The 18506-nt window shown below is 42.2% G+C and overlaps 1 protein-coding gene across 1 annotated transcript in view; it reads left to right on the top strand.

Moving 5' to 3' along the window:
* The window catches only part of Stx12 (syntaxin 12), a 30395-nt gene extending 13919 nt beyond the window's left edge, over positions 1-16476 (top strand). Inside the window, exons 3-9 of the mRNA NM_133887.4 lie at positions 2273-2372; positions 7244-7381; positions 7671-7714; positions 9891-9996; positions 12049-12121; positions 13158-13240; positions 14982-16476. Coding sequence (NP_598648.1) covers positions 2273-2372; positions 7244-7381; positions 7671-7714; positions 9891-9996; positions 12049-12121; positions 13158-13240; positions 14982-15074 — 637 coding nt within the window. The 3' untranslated portion in view covers positions 15075-16476. The remainder of the gene's footprint in view (positions 1-2272; positions 2373-7243; positions 7382-7670; positions 7715-9890; positions 9997-12048; positions 12122-13157; positions 13241-14981) is intronic.
* Positions 16477-18506: the final 2030 nt, after the last annotated feature.

Below are 18506 nucleotides of genomic sequence, written 5' to 3'. Positions count from 1 at the left end.
AAAGTAAAAATTTTATTCTTTGGTGCTGGAAAAATGGCTCAGCAAGTAAAGAAAAGTGTTTGGAACCCACATGGTATAAGGAGAATTCAAAATTCTGGGAAGTTGTTCTGTAATGTCAGCGTATCTCATGTGCATCCTGGCACACCTGTGTCCAAATCCATCATGGTACACCTACACACACACACACACACACACACACACACACACACACACACACTAAACAAATAAATGTAATTTTCTCTTTAAAGTTCTGTTTTTTATCTCCGGCTGGGCTCAAACTCACAGAGATCCTCTTGCCCATGCTGGGACTAAAGGCGTGCAGCCCCGTAGCCCAGCTCTGTCCTTTACTGTAAAGTTGGTTGAGCAGCACTGTTTGCTTCCTCGAGATGTTGAGAGATGAGTGAGTAAGTGTTAGCGCAGGGAGCTATACTAAGGAGAGGTGACATGTCTCCATATCTTAGTGCTTCTAGAATGCTCTGGCTCCTGATTGGCTCCCTCTTGTTATCTCTCTACTTTTCTAATCTTAGAAGCCTGCTTGCAGTGAAAAATCACTGTGGAGTCCTGGGCACTAAGGCTGCTGCAGCAGTCGATCATAGGCCAGATAGTTTATAGACAACCATAGTTTTATTTTTCATAGTCCCCGAGGGTGAGATGCTGAATGAAGGTCAAGGCTCTGGCAGATAGCGTGTCAGATGAGGGCCCTCTTTTCCATGGAGAATGTTTGGGGTTTGTTTTCCTTTTGAAATGGTTTCACTATAAAGCCCTGGCTGCCCTGAAACTTACTATGTAGACCATCTAGCCTGGAACTCCAAGCCATCTACCCACCCAAGGATAGGGATGAAAGGCGTTTGCCATCACACTAGGCAGATGGTGCCTTCCTACTCGGTCCTTACTTGGTGGAATGGTTCCTTGAAAGGCCCATCACAGGCTAATCATTTTCTTTCTTTTTTAAAGATTTATTTCTATATGAGTACACTGTACCTGTCTTCAAACACACCAGAAGAGGGCATCAGAGTCCATTACAGATGGTTTTAAGCCACCATGTGGTTGCTGGGACTTGAACTCAGAATATTTGGAAGAGCAGTCAGTGCTTTTAACTTCTGAGTCATCTCTCCAGTCCACTAATCATTTTCTAATCCTACCTCCTAATAACATCACTTGGGGGCTTAGGAGTTCAGTGGGAATTCAGACCACAGCATGTGGCTTCTCTGTCACCCCATAAAACCTTTGTAGAAATGGCCGGAGAGGAGAGGTCGCCATGATGGGAAGAACCTGTGTTTATTTATTTTTATTTCCATTGCATCGTATTTATATCCATGTTCTTCCTCTTGAATTTGTTTGTTTGTTTGTTTTTGTTTTTTGTTTTTAGACATTTACTGTAGGAAGGCAGAGAGAGGGAGAGAGTAGGGAAGTAGGCTGGCCATGGCCACATGGAGAGAGACGGAAAGGGAAGATGGAGAGAAGAGGGGTAAGGGGGTAAGAATAAGAGGAGGAGCTCCCTTGAATTTCTTTTTCCTTCCATCCGTTCATCCCATTTTGTTTTAGAGACTGGCCTCAAATGTTCCTCCTATATCAGCCTCAGAGAAGCTAGGACTGTGATGGAGGTCACAGCGCCCATCACCTAGCTTCTTTGTGGTTTTTGGTTGTTAGTGTTTATGGTGCTACAGACTGAGTCCATTATCTTGCAGAAGAGGTAAGTGCTCAAAACAGCATAGGGTCCAGATGCCAGGCACAATGATGAAGGCGGGTAGGGGCAAAGGAAAAATCCACACAAGGAACCAACTTTTGGTTGGGAAGAGCTTGGGAATGGGTCTTTGGAACTTTTTCCTAGGTATGTAGGAAGCTATGCTTTTAATACGTGTTTCATCTAACGGCCCTAGTCAGTGGACTAATAAGTGCTGACCATACAGAGCTCCTGGGAGGTCAGTAAGAACTTTAGAGTGAGTTCAGTGTGTTGAAGTCATTAGGTTTGGGTGTAGGTAGTAATTACTCCTCTGTTTCTATAGAATACAGACATTCATTTTTTCCTAAATAGTTGAAACTCCTGGTCTGTGCTTGCTTCAGCAGGTATCATTGAGTGAGCATCTTTCTGCTCAGTGGAACTGCTTCAGTAATGGAGAAGGCCTTGCCCTGGGCTTGTGAGCATAGCACTGAAGGAAGCTCTTGTTCTAATGGCTCTTCATTCCTTGTACTAGGAGTCCCTGAGCACAAAGTAACAATAAGAGAGCTCTCAAGAAGCCACAGCATCCTGACCCTGTCTTTTCTCTCTTAGGCAACAGTTACAGCACTCCACAAATCAGCTGGCCAAGGAAACAAATGAGTTGCTGAAGGAATTAGGGTCCTTGCCCCTACCCTTGTCTGCATCAGAGCAGGTTGGTATTTTCTGTTTTGTTTATTAATAGAGGAAGATTTTGTTCTGATGGAATGGTAGTATAGAGAACAAAAGTAGGGCTTTGGTTCTCGATAAACATTCTCTAAACCTTAATTTCCTTACTACCTTCCCCAGTTTCATTTCTGTTGCTATGATAAAATACCAAAACAAAAAGCATCCTAGAGGAAAATTCACAATTCCAGATTATAGTCTCTTATTGTGGGAAAATCAAGGTAGCAGGAACTTGGAGCACCTCGTCACATCTCGTCCACACTCAAGAGGAGAGAAATGAGTGCGTGTGTGCTTGTTCTATTGTCACGTGCTGTGCTTAGCTCCATTTTTCTACTTTTTTAAAAAAGTTTTTTATTATCTTTATGTATGTGAGCACACTGTTGCTCTCTTCAGACACACCAGAAGAGGGCATCAGATCCCATTACAGATGGTTGTGAGCCACCATGTGGTTGCTGGGAATTGAACTCAGGACCTCTGGTAGAGCAATCAATGCTCTTAACCGATGAGCCATCTCTCTCCACCCCCATTTTTCTCCTCTCACACAGCTCATGATCTCCTACCTAGGGAATGGTGCTGCGTGCAGTGGGCTGGATTCTCCCACACTAGTCAGTTTAGTTAAGACAATCTCCTATAGACACGTTGACAAGCCAATTCAATGTAAACAATCACTCATTGAGATTCTTTTCCCAAATAATTATAGGTTGTGTAAAGATGACCATGAAGCTACCCACACAGAGAGGCAGCATGACTACTGTGGCAATGATGTCTTCCCAGGTGTAGCAAAGTGCCTGGCATCCATCATGTCCTGAGTGTGTCATGGCTGCTGCTATTACTAATAACATAGTACAGTGTATTTAGCCAAGGAGGAATCTCAGTGTTTGCATCTCTGGACTTTGGCATCAGCTGGACTTGCAGGCTGAGTCTTTAGTTTGTTTTATGCCTCATATCTATAAATTTTGACTAAATAGCTTTCACATCTTGCAGTCACTTTTGTATCTCAGGTCACTCATAGGTGTTAGGATAAAGGAATGCTCAGGGAAGACTTCTTTTCCAGCTGGAGATGTTCTGTCATTGAGTGCTTACCTGGCTTGTGTACAGCATCACTGACAATAGCCATTTTAGTGCATGTGTCCTCTGGTTATCTCTGTGTGGCTGATTGGTCCTTACTCATGCTGAGGCTTCAGTGATGGGCCTGTTCTCCTTCCATCCATTTCTTCCACCTTGCTTCCAAATCATCCCTTTCTCCTAGCTGTGCACTGAAGGAGAACACATTTGCCAATCGTTTCTATGGTATTGACAAAGGAGTCTAATTGCCTGATGCAGGCAAAGTCTTGTAAGTGCTTGAGAATGAAATACTAGCCCCAGCAAAGTATAAATAGAAGGTTAGGTCTGCTACCAAAACCTTCATCTAATGTGTTTTAAAGCCAAAGACGTAGTTTTGGATTACGCATGCTATTGTTCCCTCCATTAGCCTCGGTCATTAAGAACACAAACTAGAGTTGCAAACACGCTCTCCTCCGTGAAATGCAGTTCTCTCTCTCCCGTTGTGCTGACTTCCCTTTGCCTTCCCGTATCCAACCTGGCTCATCCCCATTACTCATCTTTTCACCAGTGCCCTGTATGTTAGGCCAGTGGCTCTCAGCCTGTGGGAGTCAAATGACCCTTTCACAGGGGTCACATATCAAATATTCTGAATATCAGATATTTACATTACAATTCACAGCTAGCAAAATCACAATTATGAAGTAGCAATGAAAATAATTTTATGATTGGGGGGGTCACCATAACATAAGGTACTGTGTTAAAGGAAGCATTAGGAAGTCTGAAAACTACTGTGTTAGACCATATGCCCTGCTTTCTGTTTCCCATGCATATATGCTGTTAGCAGATCTCTCAGCTGTTGACTACTGTGGCCTTTTTTTGTGCCCCCTTCTTTTGAGACAGTATTTCACTGATGGTGCCCAAGATGGGCTTCAGCCTTCTTCACTGATTCTTTCTCAAAGTTGGCAACCCCAGAGTTCTGCTATCGATCTTCTGATTTCCTTTCCTCAGCTTTTTTTCCCCAGGAGTTTTGCTTATCTGATGGCATCAGTGTCATCTATATAATGATGGCGCGCAGATAGTTCCCAAACTTGAGCTCTAAAGCCCTCAGTTATTTCATTGTGCTTCCTGCTATGAAATAACTGAGTTATAATCAGTTATTACCAGTCCTTGTTCAACTCTTCTCTCAAACTTATCTGTGGTACTGGGAATGGAATCCAGAGCCTTGCATATGCCAGATACCTGATCTACTACTGAATTATAACTCCAGTCCTTGCTATATCTCCTCTTGAATATACTCTCTCCCTATAAAGTATAGCAATAATGGTCTTATTCTGAGTTTCTCATTCAAATCTGTGAAATAAGTTGATTGGGTATATTTATCATCACAGAAATAATTTGCAAATAAGGGCTGGGAATATACAGCACTTAGCTGGTATGTGCAGGGTCTTTGGTTCCATCCCTAGCATAGGGAAGAAAAAAAAATGTACCTTTTGATCAAAAAAAATTTGAAGGAAAGTGTAAATTACTAATTACAATGAGACTCACTTTAACTTTAGTTATGGTAATTTAAAACTGACAATAATGGAAGGATTTTTTTCATAAAATGTAGTAAAAACAAGTTCATAAAAATGAATGCACTAATTAAAATTCCTAATTTTAAAGAATATAGTAATGCAGAAATATGATATATTTTTAAAATGGCATTTTGGGACGGAGGGAAACTCAGTGTGGTTCCTTGGTATGTGTTTGACCCAATCAGTAATTTTTATTTATTTATGTGTGTGCTGGTTGGTTGGTCAGTTGGTCTCTCTGTGTAGTCCTGGCTGTCCTAGAACTCTCCATGTAGACAAGACTGGCTTCAAACTCACAGAGCTCCACCTGCCTCGGCCTCCCTAGTTCCTGTTGGGATCAAAGGCCTGTGCTACCTACCATGCCCAGCTTCAGCAATGTTAGATGGCAAGGTTAGGAGTGATGTTTGTTCCTTCCTACAACAGTTCTGCCTTTGCACCAAGTGCTAGGATTACAGCCCACAGAGTTTTCTTTGGGGGGGTTGTTTGTTTGAGACAAAGTTTCACTTTGTGGCTCTGGCAAGTGCTGGGATCGAAGGTGTGAGTCATTGTGTCCAGCCTGTTAAAATCTTTTCTTTTTTTTTTTTTTTTTTTGGTTTTTGGAAACAGTGTTTTTCTGTGTAGCCCTGGCTGTCCTGGAACTCACTCTGTAGACCAGGCTGGCCTCAAACTCAAAAATCCTCTTGGCTCTGTCTCCTGAGTGCTGGGATCAAAGGCGTGCGCCACCATGCCTGGCTTGTTAAAATCTTTTTAATGCAAAGATTAAAATCCCAGAAATAAGAAAATTTTCCTCACCAAAATTGGCTTTCAGTATTGCCATCACTTTCCCAGGTTTGAAGCCTAAGTCATTCTGACTTTACCCTCTTCCTCTATCTCTAGTCACTAAGTCGTAATGTTTCTTAAACTCCTTTTTGTGACCCAGTTACTACCATTATGTCCTTCTACCCATTAAACCTAGATTGTTGCAGTAATTTTTAAATTTTCCTTCCAGCTAGCAAGCCTCACAGCCTAATTTCTCCACATTAGTAGGTTGTCCTTGCTAGGCAGTGTCCCCAACTCTGTTGGTCCACTCCTCAGAGGTGACCCTGAGTGCACTAGTTTGACCCTGCTTCCCTGTTTTTCTGTTTTAGCTCTCTTATGAATACACCTTTGGGTCCAACCAAACTGCCTCTTTTTTTTTTTAAGATTTATTAATTTTATGTATGTGTCTACACTGTCACTTTCTTCAGAAGAGGTCATCAGACCTCATTACAATGGTTGTGAGCCACCACATGGTTGCTGGGATTTGAACTCAGGACCTCTGGAAGAGCAGTCAGTGCTCTTAATTGCTGAGCCATCTCTCCAGCCCCTCCTTTTTTTTCCTTTTTTTTTTAAAATAAGTTATGATATAGGAAAATAAACTATTTTAAAAATACAGTATTGGCTGGGCAGTGGAGGTACATGCCTTGGGAGGCATAGGTGGGTGGATTTCTATGAGTTTAATGACAGCCTGGTTTACAGATGGAGTTCCAGGACAACCAGGGCTGCACAGAAAAACCCTGTCTTGCAAAATCATTAAAAAAAGAAGAGTCAGAGGAGGAGGAAGAGGAAGAGGAAGAGGAAAAAGAAGAAGAAGAAGAAGAAGAAGAAGAAGAAGAAGAAGAAGAAGAAGAAGAAGAAGAAGAAGAAGAAGAAGAAGAAGAAGAGCAGGAGAGGAAGAAGACATTATTTAAGTCAGATCTGTAGCTCAGAGCAAGTTCTCAGTTTATAGTTTTGAGAGAGATTAGTATAGTGAAGATAGCCTGTAAGTAAATAAAGTTGTGGTTTTTTTTTTTTAAGTTCTTGAAAATTTTAAAACTCAAAAAGAAAAGCTGTAAAGAATAATGGTAATTTTGAGGAAAACTAATTACTTAGTATAGGAAAATGGCTCCAATACCCTCCCTTAAAAAAAAATTAGATGCACTGAGCTCAAAATTCTTTACTATGCATTTAGATTCTCCAGGGACCAAATATTCCAAATTGCGATTCCTTTTGAGTATTGAGGTAAATGCATGTAGCCCCAAGTTTATCAGCGTGCTCTGACCTGGGCCGTAGGGCTAGCTGGGACTGTAATTCAGGAAGGAAACAAACAGCATTTAAGGAAAAGCCGATTTTGTAATAACTTTTGTACTTTGAAATCTCTAAAGTGTGCAATTGTGCTTTTAATCAGTATTAAACCAAATAGTTCTGAGTTCACTTGAGAGTTCAAGTTCTTGTTTACTTTGTTCAGCGCCAGCAGAAGCTTCAGAAGGAGCGGCTCATGAATGACTTCTCGTCGGCCTTAAACAATTTCCAGGTTGTGCAGAGAAAGGTATCTGAGAAGGAAAAGGAGAGCATCGCGAGAGCGAGAGCCGGATCTCGTCTTTCTGTAAGTTCCTTCCCAAGAGAAGGCCTTTAGCAGCCCAGAGGGTGCAGCCCAGCACGCCTCCTGTCTCCACCAGATACCGTGCTTTGTGTTCTCGGTCCAACTGAAAGGCAGATTCACCTTCTCCTATTTCGTATTTGTTTCTTACTCAAGACAGATTGCCAGAGTGTCACTTATAGATGTGGTCGGAGCGGAGGCTGTCACTCCTTAGTACTGTAGCCAAGGCAGCTCTTATTTTGTGTATCTCTGGCATGTTTTTGGATAACAGCAGCTACAACCATCTGTTTTCTAGGCAGAAGACAGGCAGAGAGAAGAGCAGCTCGTCTCATTTGACAGGTAAAAGGTCACTCATCCAACATGCTGGATAGTTACTGTGAGTCCACGCCTTTGTGTCTATTTTTCTTTTCTTCTCTCTCTCTCTCTCTCTCTCTCTCGCTCTCTCTCTCACACACTCTTTCTTTCTTTCTTTCTTCTTTTCTTTTTTGTATGTTTGTGGAGGTTTTACTTGCATGTAATTCTGTGTACCATGTGTATGCCTGGTGCCCACAAAGGCCAGAAGAGAGCTTTAGATCCCTTGAAACTGGAGTTTCAGATAGCTGTGAGCTACCATGTAAGTGCTGGGAATCAAACCTGGGTCCTCTGTAAGAGCAACCAGTGATCTTGACTGTTGAACTGTCTAGTCTCTTTGTGACTATTTTTACTTAAAAATTAAAAAAAAAAAGTCAGGGCTAGTTGTAGTGGCACATGCCTTTAATCCCAGCACTTGATAAGCAGAGGCGAGTGGATCTCTGAATTCAAAGCCAGCTTGGTTTACATAGTGAGTTCTAGGACAGCCAGAGCCACATAGTAAGAACCTATCTCAAAAAGAAAAAAGGAAAAGGAAAAAAAAAGAAAAAGGATCCGGGCGGTGGTGGCTCACGCCTGTAATCCCAGCACTCGGGAGGCAGAGGCAGGCGGATTTCTGAGTTCGAGGCCAGCCTGGTCTACAAAGTGAGTTCCAGGATAGCCAGGTCTACTCAGAAACCCTGTCTCGAAAAACCAAAAAAAAAAAAAAAAAAAAGAAAGAAAGAAAAAGAAAAGAAAGAAAAAGGAAAAGGAAAGGAAAGAAAGCATAAGTAAATAAGATCAGGATTTGAGCCAGGCATGTAGTGCATACCTGTAACCCTACCACTTTAGGGGATGAGGCAAGAAGATCAAGAGAATAGGAGGCAGCCAGGCTACATAGCTTGTCTGTCAAATAAGTAAATAAATAGAGTTGAAGAGATGACTTAGTGGTTAAGAACACTGGCTGCTTTGCAGAGGAACAGGCTCAGTTCCCAGTTCCTGTGGTGGCTCATAGCTGTCTGCAGTCCAGTCCCAGAGGATCCACTGCTGTCTTCTGGCTACCACGTGCCATGCCCAGCTCCATTTATTTTTTTTTTAAAGATTTATTTATTTTGTATATATGAGTACATTGTAGCTGTCTTCAGACACACCAGAAGAGGGCATCGGGTCCTATTACAGATGGTTGTGAGCCACCATGTGGTTGCTGGGAATTGAACTCAGGACCTCTGGAAGAGCAGTCAGTGCTCTTAACCATTGAGCCATCTCTCCAGCCCCCCAATTTTTTTTTAATTTAATAAATAGTACTATTTTTTTTGTAAGTGTACTCACAGCTATCTGAAACAACAGTTTCAAGGGATCCAAAGCTCTCTTCTGGCCTTGGTGGGCACCAGGCATACACATGGTACACAGAATTACCTGAAAAAAAAAATCAAGTTGCAAATATTTTATTAGCTTTTAGTTTGGTTTTCTCTCTCTTTTTTTTTTTAAAGGTTGATTTATTTATTATATGTAAGTACACTGTAGCTGTCTTCAGACACACCAGAAGACGACATCAGATCAGATTACAGATGGTTGTGAGCCACCATGTGGTTGCTGGGATTTGAACTCAGGACCTTTGGAAGAGCAGTCAGTGCTCTTAACCGCTGAGCCATCTCTCCAGCCCCCAGTTTGGTTTTCTCTTAAGTGGAGTCTTTTCCAAGAAAAGTCCTGGAGCCAGATGTGTTTCTGACAGATAAGCTGGTAAAACCCTGTTTGGTGGCTTAGTGTATTTTCCTCCCTTCACTGAGTGCCTCTGGTTCCAGCCCCACTTATACTTTGAGAGTCTCCTGGAAAGCTGAGTCTGTGTAATACATGGAGTCAAACCTCTGAAACCTCTGGATACTTCCTTTGTCTAGCAAATCCTAGCAAGACTGAAACAAACAAACAAACAAACAAGCCTAGGTGGAAAAGGCAGAGGTCTGTTCTCCACAATTCTGCCTCATCTCAGTTTTGCCTGTGGCTGAAGTTTTCTTTTCTTATCACATCTTTGCCTCTGGATGAGAATACGGCCCACGGGGATTTTGTACTGATAGCAGAAGAGTTGGGTCTTGAGTAGCATCTGCCTAGGTTCTGCTGTTAGCAGAGATGTAGTTATGTCTCCTCATACCTTAGAGAGAAGGAGTCAGCTGGAGTGCTTGTCTCCCTGTAGCCATGAAGAGTGGAACCAAATGCAGAGCCAGGAGGAAGAGGCGGCCATCACTGAGCAAGACCTGGAACTCATCAAAGAGAGGGAAACGGCGATTCGGCAGCTGGAGGTGAGAGGCAGGCTATGGCTTTTATTTGGCTCAAGTGTCTGCATATATTAGGGAAAAAATATTTTTTTGCCAGATTTATATGAAAAGGGCTGTGTTAAGTCTTTGTGTGTTTGTGTTTTTTTTTAATTTATTTATTATATCGTAAGTCCACTGTAGCTGACTTCAGACACACCAGAAGAGGGCATCAAATCTCATTAAGAATGGTTGTGAGCCACCATGTGGTTGCTGGAATTTGAACTCAGGACCTCCGGAAGCGCAGTCAGTGCTCTTAACCGCTGAGCCATCTCTCCAGCCCCTTTGTGTGTTTTATATTATCTATAAATTTAGTTGTGGCAAAATTGAACTTCTGCTATGTTCTGTTGGCCTGGCCGCTCAAAAGCTCCCAGATTCTTGCTCAAACCCCATTTACTGTATGGTCTCTGGGAGAGACTCATGCATGGAAAACAGCAAAGCAAGCGATACTCTGTTGATTCCTAGAACTCTCATCTCAGTAGCTATCTCCAGGGTAAGCAGGGTTCTGTGTGGAGAGCTCTTTTTCATAGTCTGCATAGCCCAGCCGAAAGGCAGGCTCCGGCTCTGCTTTTGTACATTCTAAAGTCCAGTTCCAAGTATAGCCCTTGCCCCGTCATTGGGTCAGACTTGGAAACACTTTTGATGTGGGGTTGAGGGAAAGTTCTGTAAGCTGTCCTTGGCTCCTTGAGCTCCATCATAACCAAGGCAACTGAGTTTAAAAAAAAAAAAAAAGCATTTAAAAAATGTTATCAAAAGTATGATCATATGGTGTGGTGGTTTGGATGAGTATTACTGCAGTTGTAGATTATTTCAGAAGGACTAGGAGGTGTGGTTTAAAGTTTTAAATGTTTAAAATTTAGTTTATTTTGTATTATGTTTATGAGTGCTCTTGGGGATCAGAAAAGGGGTCAGATCCCTTGGAACTAGAGTTCTGGGTGGTTGTGAGCTCTGCCATGTGTGTGCTGGGAACTGAACCTGGGTCCTCTGCAAGATCAACAACTGATTAACTGCTGAGCTATCTCTCCTCCAGCATTTAAGTAGGGACTTGCTTACAGTTTAGGCAGGCAGGCAGGCGGGCTTTGGGAGCTAACATCTGATCCACAAGTGAGAGAGACAGAGAGAGAGAGAACACAGAGAGAACAGAGAGAAAGAAAAACATGAATTGGGCCTGGCTTAGGCTTTTGGAGCTTGAAAGCCCACCCCCTGTGATACATCTCCTCTAACAAGGCCACCCTTTCCAATCCTTCCTAACCCTTCCTGGATGGCCCTCCACCTGGGGCAATACTTATTCACACCATACCATACGCACATACCTTTAACAGGCACCAGTCCATTGCTCTTCCACCTGACTTGTGTTTGCCATGGCTTATTACCTATGAAAGTATAAACCTGAACATAGAGAATCTTACCTCCATCACTGCTGGAGATACTGTGCAGCTGAGCCCACCAAGCTGGGAAGTTATTGAACATTTTCAGTCAGATCAGCTTCCAAGTGATGTCCTTTCACCCTGCCAACTGTTCTCCAACAGTTTGTCAGTTGGAAGTTGTTTATAGGGCATCATTCAAGTGACACAGAATCCGGTAGTTCCTCACATAGTTCCTCACATAGTCTGCCCTGTGGAAACCATCTCCTTGGCTGCTTGTCTTCTATGTGTTCTCCAGGCAACACAGTCCTATAGAAGCCATTTAAATTCTCTAGTCAGAAGGCCTAGTAGTGGCTGACGTTGGTCTGCTCTCCCTAGAGCCGTCACACTGAGCATGTGTCCACCACAGCACTCCAGCGTCTGGTGGATACAGTTGAGGCTTGAATGATCTTACTAGTTCCCAGGTAACATGGGCAGTGAATATTGCTCAGTGAGTGGGGTTCGTGTCTGTTGTTCTACAGTATTAGGTAAGCAGCAATAGATAGTTTTCTATTCATGGAGAAACCTTTAAAATGCATGTGATTATTAATCTTTAGGGAAAGAAAAGAAAAATCTTCTAGCATATTGCTTAGTGTGAGCTAATTGTTTTTGTTTTTGTTTTTTTAATCTCCCTTAGGCTGACATTTTGGATGTCAATCAGATATTTAAAGATTTAGCTATGATGATCCATGACCAAGGTGATCTGATCGGTATGTACTATTAATACATCTAACCTTAGGGTGAGTACAAAGAACTCAGTAAGATGGGTCACTGGGAACTTAACTTAGGAATATCTTTTTTTAAAATTACTGAATTCATTTAAGTGTAAAGGCTGAAGAGGGTGAACCCTGTTCATTTGTTACAGCCTGCAAGTCTGTTAGAGAAAGGCCTGTCACACCCCAGCTTTGAGCTCTAGACGCTCAGGGATTGCGGGGTTAGTAACTTTTAAAAGCTTTTTAATGAGGAAATGATCTCAAATTTATAAAAAGCTGCAAAATAAAAACAATAGAAGAAATCTTTTATATATCCCTACCCAGGATTTTCCTGGTTAATAACATTGTGCCCCCTTTATTTTGTGATGTACACCTCTCTGTGTGTGTAGATACATAAATATGCCGTCTGCACCCCCCCCCAGTCTTTTCTCTTAAACTCTATATAGGTTACATAATTAGTAACCTGCTACTATTAAATATGTCAGTGTTTATTTTTGAAGAATGGTACTGTTCTCTTATCAAGTTAGAAACGTGTAGCTGGGAATGGTAGTGATGCCTGTAGCCTCTGCACTCAGTGGCTGCATGACGGTCGGGAGTTTAGGCAGCGTCAGGTACAGGGCATGTTGTTGAGGATGCTGAGGCCATCTCAGACTCCGTGAGACCCTATCTCAGAAGACTAAATGAAAAGAAGCACATTTCTGATCTCGTGGCTGGCTGGTTTGGATGGTAATGGTGAATCTAAGGCCTGTGCCATCAGACATGTTCAGAGGGGCTGGATAGATGGCACAGCAGCTGAGAACAGTGTCTGCCCTTCCAAAAGACTATGGTCTGATTCCCAGCACCTACTCACCAGCTCATAGCCATCGGTAGCTCTAGTTCTGAGGGATCCAACACCCTCCAGGAATGTACATGGTATACAGATTGCAGATAAAACATCTATATACTTTTTTTAAAAAAGAAAAAATTTGCTTGTTTGGTTTTTTCAGTATTGAAATACCTGAATGTGCTAAAATGTGCATCGTATGTTTTACAGATAGCATAGAAGCCAATGTGGAAAGCTCGGAGGTGCATGTGGAAAGAGCCACTGATCAGCTACAAAGAGCTGCTTACTATCAGGTAAAAGCCAGAGTCAAAGAAAGTCACTCTATGCTGTAGACTCTGTGAACTTCCAGGCTGTGTTAACACATTGCTGGCAGCTGCAGTCTTTTGCTTGAGTTTAAGCTGGATGCAGGCAGTCATAGTTTGCAGCTCTAGTCCCATTTTTAGTATTTATTTTTGTAGCCAGATCTCCAATACCATCAAATCCTGAATAACTTACATAGAAGCTGTGTGGCTATAAAGCTAATGCCACGAGCTAGCTTGATGCCTAAAGTCTAGCATGATGCTAACCTTATATCCTAAATGGGGGACTGTTGGGAGAGTAAGAGCCGCAGGACAGCAGAGCTTCAGAGACCCTGTAGCCGACTGCTGACTCAGAGCATGGAGCCATAGAACCGGCTGTGACGGACGGCTCATGGTGAACAGGCCTCAGGCACCATGGAGGTGATTCTGCTGGCTTTATGACTTTTTTGAGTCTTTTTGTTTTGTTTTGTGAGACAGGGTCTCACTGTGTAGTCCTGGCTGGCTTGGAATTCACATTGTAGAGCAGGTTGTCTTGGAACTCAAAGAGATTCTCCTGCCTCTGCCTCCCATGTGCTGGGATTAAAGGTGTGTGGCACAGCACCCTACTCTTTCTGAGTCTATAGTTGAGGTTTTAGATATTAAAAATGGTGTTGTATGACCTTTTAGAGGTAACTAGCATTTTAGTCATTTTCTGTATTCCTAGGGTAGCTGTATTTTACCTGGGAATATGCTTGAGGAAGTTGAGTTTCATAACAGTATTCTTGAAAAACTGATGATTTTAGTTCACAGCAGTAAAAGCGTAATCACATCTACTCAGGGTCGTAGTATGTGGGAGCTAAAGGATGTTGATGAGATTGTAGCAGAACAGGAGCGTTTGTGCTAAATGCTAACAAGAAGAACACCAAATGTACAGGCTGATCCAGTTACTCCAAATGGGGATGTGCACAGATGAGGGAGTGGGAGGAGCCTGGCATGCTGGCATGGGCCTGTAACCCAGCTTTCCGAGGCCAAGATAGTGGATCTCTATAGATTAAGCTAACCCGGACTATAGAGAGAGCTCCAGGCAGCCAAGGCTACGTAGTGAGACCTTATCTCAAACAAAAAGATAAACACACAAACAAGAGAGCAGAAAGAAGTAGAATCTTATGTTAACAGTCTTACATATGGATGATTATTTTCTTTCTACTGCTCATATATTTTACAGTAAACATACAATCTGATAGGTGTGGAGTGAGTTATTAAAATGCACACACAAGGGCCCAGAGCGAAGGCTCAGTGGTTAGAGCAGACAGGAGCCCGGAGTCCAAATCCTCAGCTCCCATCTCCCACGGGGGATTGTGGCACTGCTTGTAATTCCAGCCGATTCAAGAGTAGACTGGCTTGTGAGACAAGTCACATCAGCAGATAACACCTAGATCAAAGGCACAGCTCCCTCACAAATTTGTATTTGGGGACGATGACACTTGCAGTACTACTTAGAACTGTGGACTTGAGATTTTTGAGAAGATGTTTGCATCTTTATGCGTGGCAAGAGTTAATTCCAGGCTGGGGATGCCACTCAGAAGTGAGGCGCTTACCTAGCATGCACAAGGACCTGGGCTGAATCTCAGCAGTGAACTATAAGTATGTTCTGAATGACAAGGAGATGCAGGATTCAGAGGATGACGCACTCCGAGTCTTAGGTATACAAATGTCTACTTGTTTCATGAGTGTCTTTAAATATTTCTTTCCTCAGAAAAAATCTCGCAAGAAGATGTGTATCCTCGTGCTTGTCCTGTCAGTGATTGTTACAGTCTTGGTAGTTGTTATCTGGGTTGCTTCTAAATGAAGTGCTTGCCTCAGAGCCTCCTCCTGCTGAGTTGTTTTCAAGGGCAAGTGCTTGAGAGAGTCTTGCCAGAACAGACTGACCACAGAAGAGAGTGTACCAGAGTGTCCTGTGATAATTTAGCTAGAATCTAACTACTAACTAGTCCTTGGAATTAGTGACCATGGAGACAGTATTTATCAGTTTATGCATACATTCTATTCATTTGTCAAATAACGAATTACCTTATTCCTTTGTATTTTCCTTTCTCTTGTATTTTGATTGCCCTTATTGCAAGTGTTTATTGACAGTTCCATCGTGGATATTCTTTTTGACAGGTGACACTACATCATAAATTTGTCTTTTTGTATATACGCAAACTTTACCTTTTTATGAGTATCTGAGATAAATTTCCATCTGGAGCCAGCCTATTAGAGTCTGAGAAACTGTACAATATGCCAGCAATTTTTATTATTTAACATTTTGATTTTGTTTCTGAGGGGTCTGTTTTCTGTTTTGTAAGATTTTGGCACTATATATAACTGGGGATTAAGAACATTGCACCCGTGACTTCAGACAAAATGAGAAGAACCTGGCAGAGCCGGCCCACTGCCAGGTTGTGTGGGACAGTCTGGGTCTGAGGTGAATTGCCTTTATTGTCTGCTGGTGTTTACAGAGTCCATCCTCGAACACTAAGCCATCCCACTCCTGTTTAGAGAGGATCGGTTCATTACCATGCTTACAATCAGTCGGGTCTCTCCCACCTGTCTGCATAGAACGGAAGAATTAGGCACAGCCCGATTTTGGATAGTAAATGTGGATCGTTTGGCATGATTCCATCTCGTTCACCTGTGGCTTTCATTCTGGTGAATGATAAATGTTGCTGTCAAAGGCTAATCCTGACCCTTGTAAGTAAGGGTTGCCTGGCTTTGATGGCAAGATTTTGAAATTTAGACTGAAGTGGGGTTTAAAACTCAGTCTGTGAACCTATTGATATAGCAAAACAAAGGTTCATTTTGTAAATAATACTGGTTTAGTGATGTTAGACTTAGCCTAATTTATGAACAAGAGATCAAACTCTGTGTAGTTTTAGATGAAAACAGTTTTAATAAAATGTTTCTGTCTTGTATATAAATGTTGTCTACTGCCCTTTTTCACAGGCCTAGAACAGTCAAGAGAGTGTGTAATTGGTTTAGGCTCTCAGATAAATGTGAATTGAGGCCAGAAATGTCAGCTCATCTTTCTCTGAGTTAGAGGATCTGGCTACTGTGGCTGTATTTATGTTTGTTTCTTCTCTTCCTCATAATGTTACTTAATCTTGTTCTACACTAATGTGACCAGCAGAGAAACAAGGGCCCACATGCATAAGTTTCTCTGCGCTTTTGCACCATCCCACCTACTTAATACCAATAAACATTTAAAAGCTTTTGTAGTTATTTTTATGAGTTAACATCCTAATGACATAGGTATTAGGTACTGTTCTGCCATGGAAAACACAGAGCTGCAAAAACCTGGAGAGCAGGTAAGGTTTGGCTTGGGAGTAGAAAAGGCTTTGATGCCTTCCTTTGAAAAGCAGGACAGAGAGCAGCTATGGTTTGCACACTTCTAATCCTAGTACCTGAGAAGACAAGACAGGCAGGTTGTGAGTTCAAGGCCAGACTGGGATGCATGAGAGCTTTGAGATCAGACTCTGTTTTTAAGACAAAGGTGGAAAGGAAGAAAATCTGTCTGCACGACACAGTGGCCCACGTGGTAACTTCAGAGAGAAACCCTTGTTCTCAGATCATAGTTGGACTTGGATATGTCATTTGTGTCAACAATCCAAGAAATAAAAAACGTGATCTGTTGTGACAAGCTATTGGGACAACAAAGTGGCTGTGATTGTATAATGACAATGTGGTGGCTGTCACGATGGCTGTGGGAAGAGGTAGGAACTTGGCCTGGAGTTGTAGTGGTTTTTGGGAAGCTCTAATAAACCTATTCCTAGAACCTGTGTTGCACTTGATTGTCTTTGGAGGCACTGTGGTCTGGGTCAGTGGCTCTTGCCTTCATTTTAGAAGGTTTTTTTTTTTTTTTTTAAGTGCTGAAGCCCTGGTCTCCCTGCTCAGAGATTCAACTTTTTTTAGTCTGGTGTATTTCCTGCATAAGAATTGCTCCGCATGCATGCTGTGTGCAGCCCCAGCTGAGAGCTTTGTTTGTAAGTCAGAAACTAGACTGGAATATAAAAGGACTGAGGAGCCCTAGCCCACCAGTGACCTGCCGAGGGGATTTGGACAAGTTGCTTAGCTCATAAACCCCATGTTTTCTCTATTGCTTGCTTCCATCCTATCTATCTATCTATCTATCTATCAACTATTTATCTATTATTATAAAATTTTTAACAGATGTCTAATCTGAACATACAAATTGTAAATATGTTTCTGTATTCCTATCCACTTTGCATCTCCTGTTTAGCTTCCTGTATTGACATTGAAAAGTTCTAGGAGTGCTGGGTACTTTTTAAGAAGAGAAAAAAGGGGGCTGGATAGATGGCTCAGCTGTTAAAAGCACTGTGTTCTTCCAGAGATCCTGAGTTCAACTCTCAGCACCCACATGGTAGCTCACAACCATCTGTCATGAGATCTGATGCCCTCTTCTGGTGTGTCTGAAGACAGCTGCAGTGTACTCACATACATACAATAAATTTTTTAAAAGAGAAAAGGGTAGGTTTTAAAAGTTTGTTTTATGTATATGAATGTTTGCCTGCACATATGGCTATGAACCATGTGCGTGCCTGGTGCCTTCAGAATTAAGAGCAAGGGTCAGATCCCTGGAACTGATAGTAGAGATGATTGTAAGCCACCATGTGGGTGCTGGGAACTGAACCTTGATTCTCTCCATGAGCAACAAATACTCTTAACCACTGAGCTGTCTTTTCAGCCCTTCCAGTCTCTTAAAACGAATTAGTGCTATGTAGGGTTAAAAAAAGAATTCTGGCCACTTCATTGGTAATGTTTCACAATAAGAACTTGATACATATTAGATTGTTGCTCATAGAGCATTTATGTTTGTGTGTACATACTAAACCTACATGCACACACATCTTTTATATTTCACTAAGGAGTACTTACCCACAGAGTATGCAGTCGGTGACATTTGAACTAAACTTACACCTCACAGTGAAGTTACCGGGCAGGCAGGGTAATAAAGGCCGTGAATCTTCGCACTCAGGGAGTAGAGGGAGGTAGCGCTCCATGCACTCCTTAGATGGCAGGTTTCAGGCCAGCCAGGGCCACATAGACATAGTAAGACCCTGCGTTGTTTGCTTTGCTTTGGCTGGGTTTTGTTGGTAGTGGGGTATTTTTGGTTTGTTTAAAAAAAAAATCAGGGAAGGAAGGAAAATAAGAGAAATTACCATTTAGTTGGCAAAATAAAACACTTAAGCCCCTCATCCACATATTCCATTATTTGGTCTGA

The sequence above is a fragment of the Mus musculus genome, chromosome 4, assembly GCF_000001635.26.
Source record: "Mus musculus strain C57BL/6J chromosome 4, GRCm38.p6 C57BL/6J".
Lineage (NCBI taxonomy): Eukaryota > Metazoa > Chordata > Mammalia > Rodentia > Muridae > Mus > Mus musculus.
Note: the sequence above shows the minus strand (reverse complement) of the source record. Positions and strands in the feature narration are given on the sequence as shown.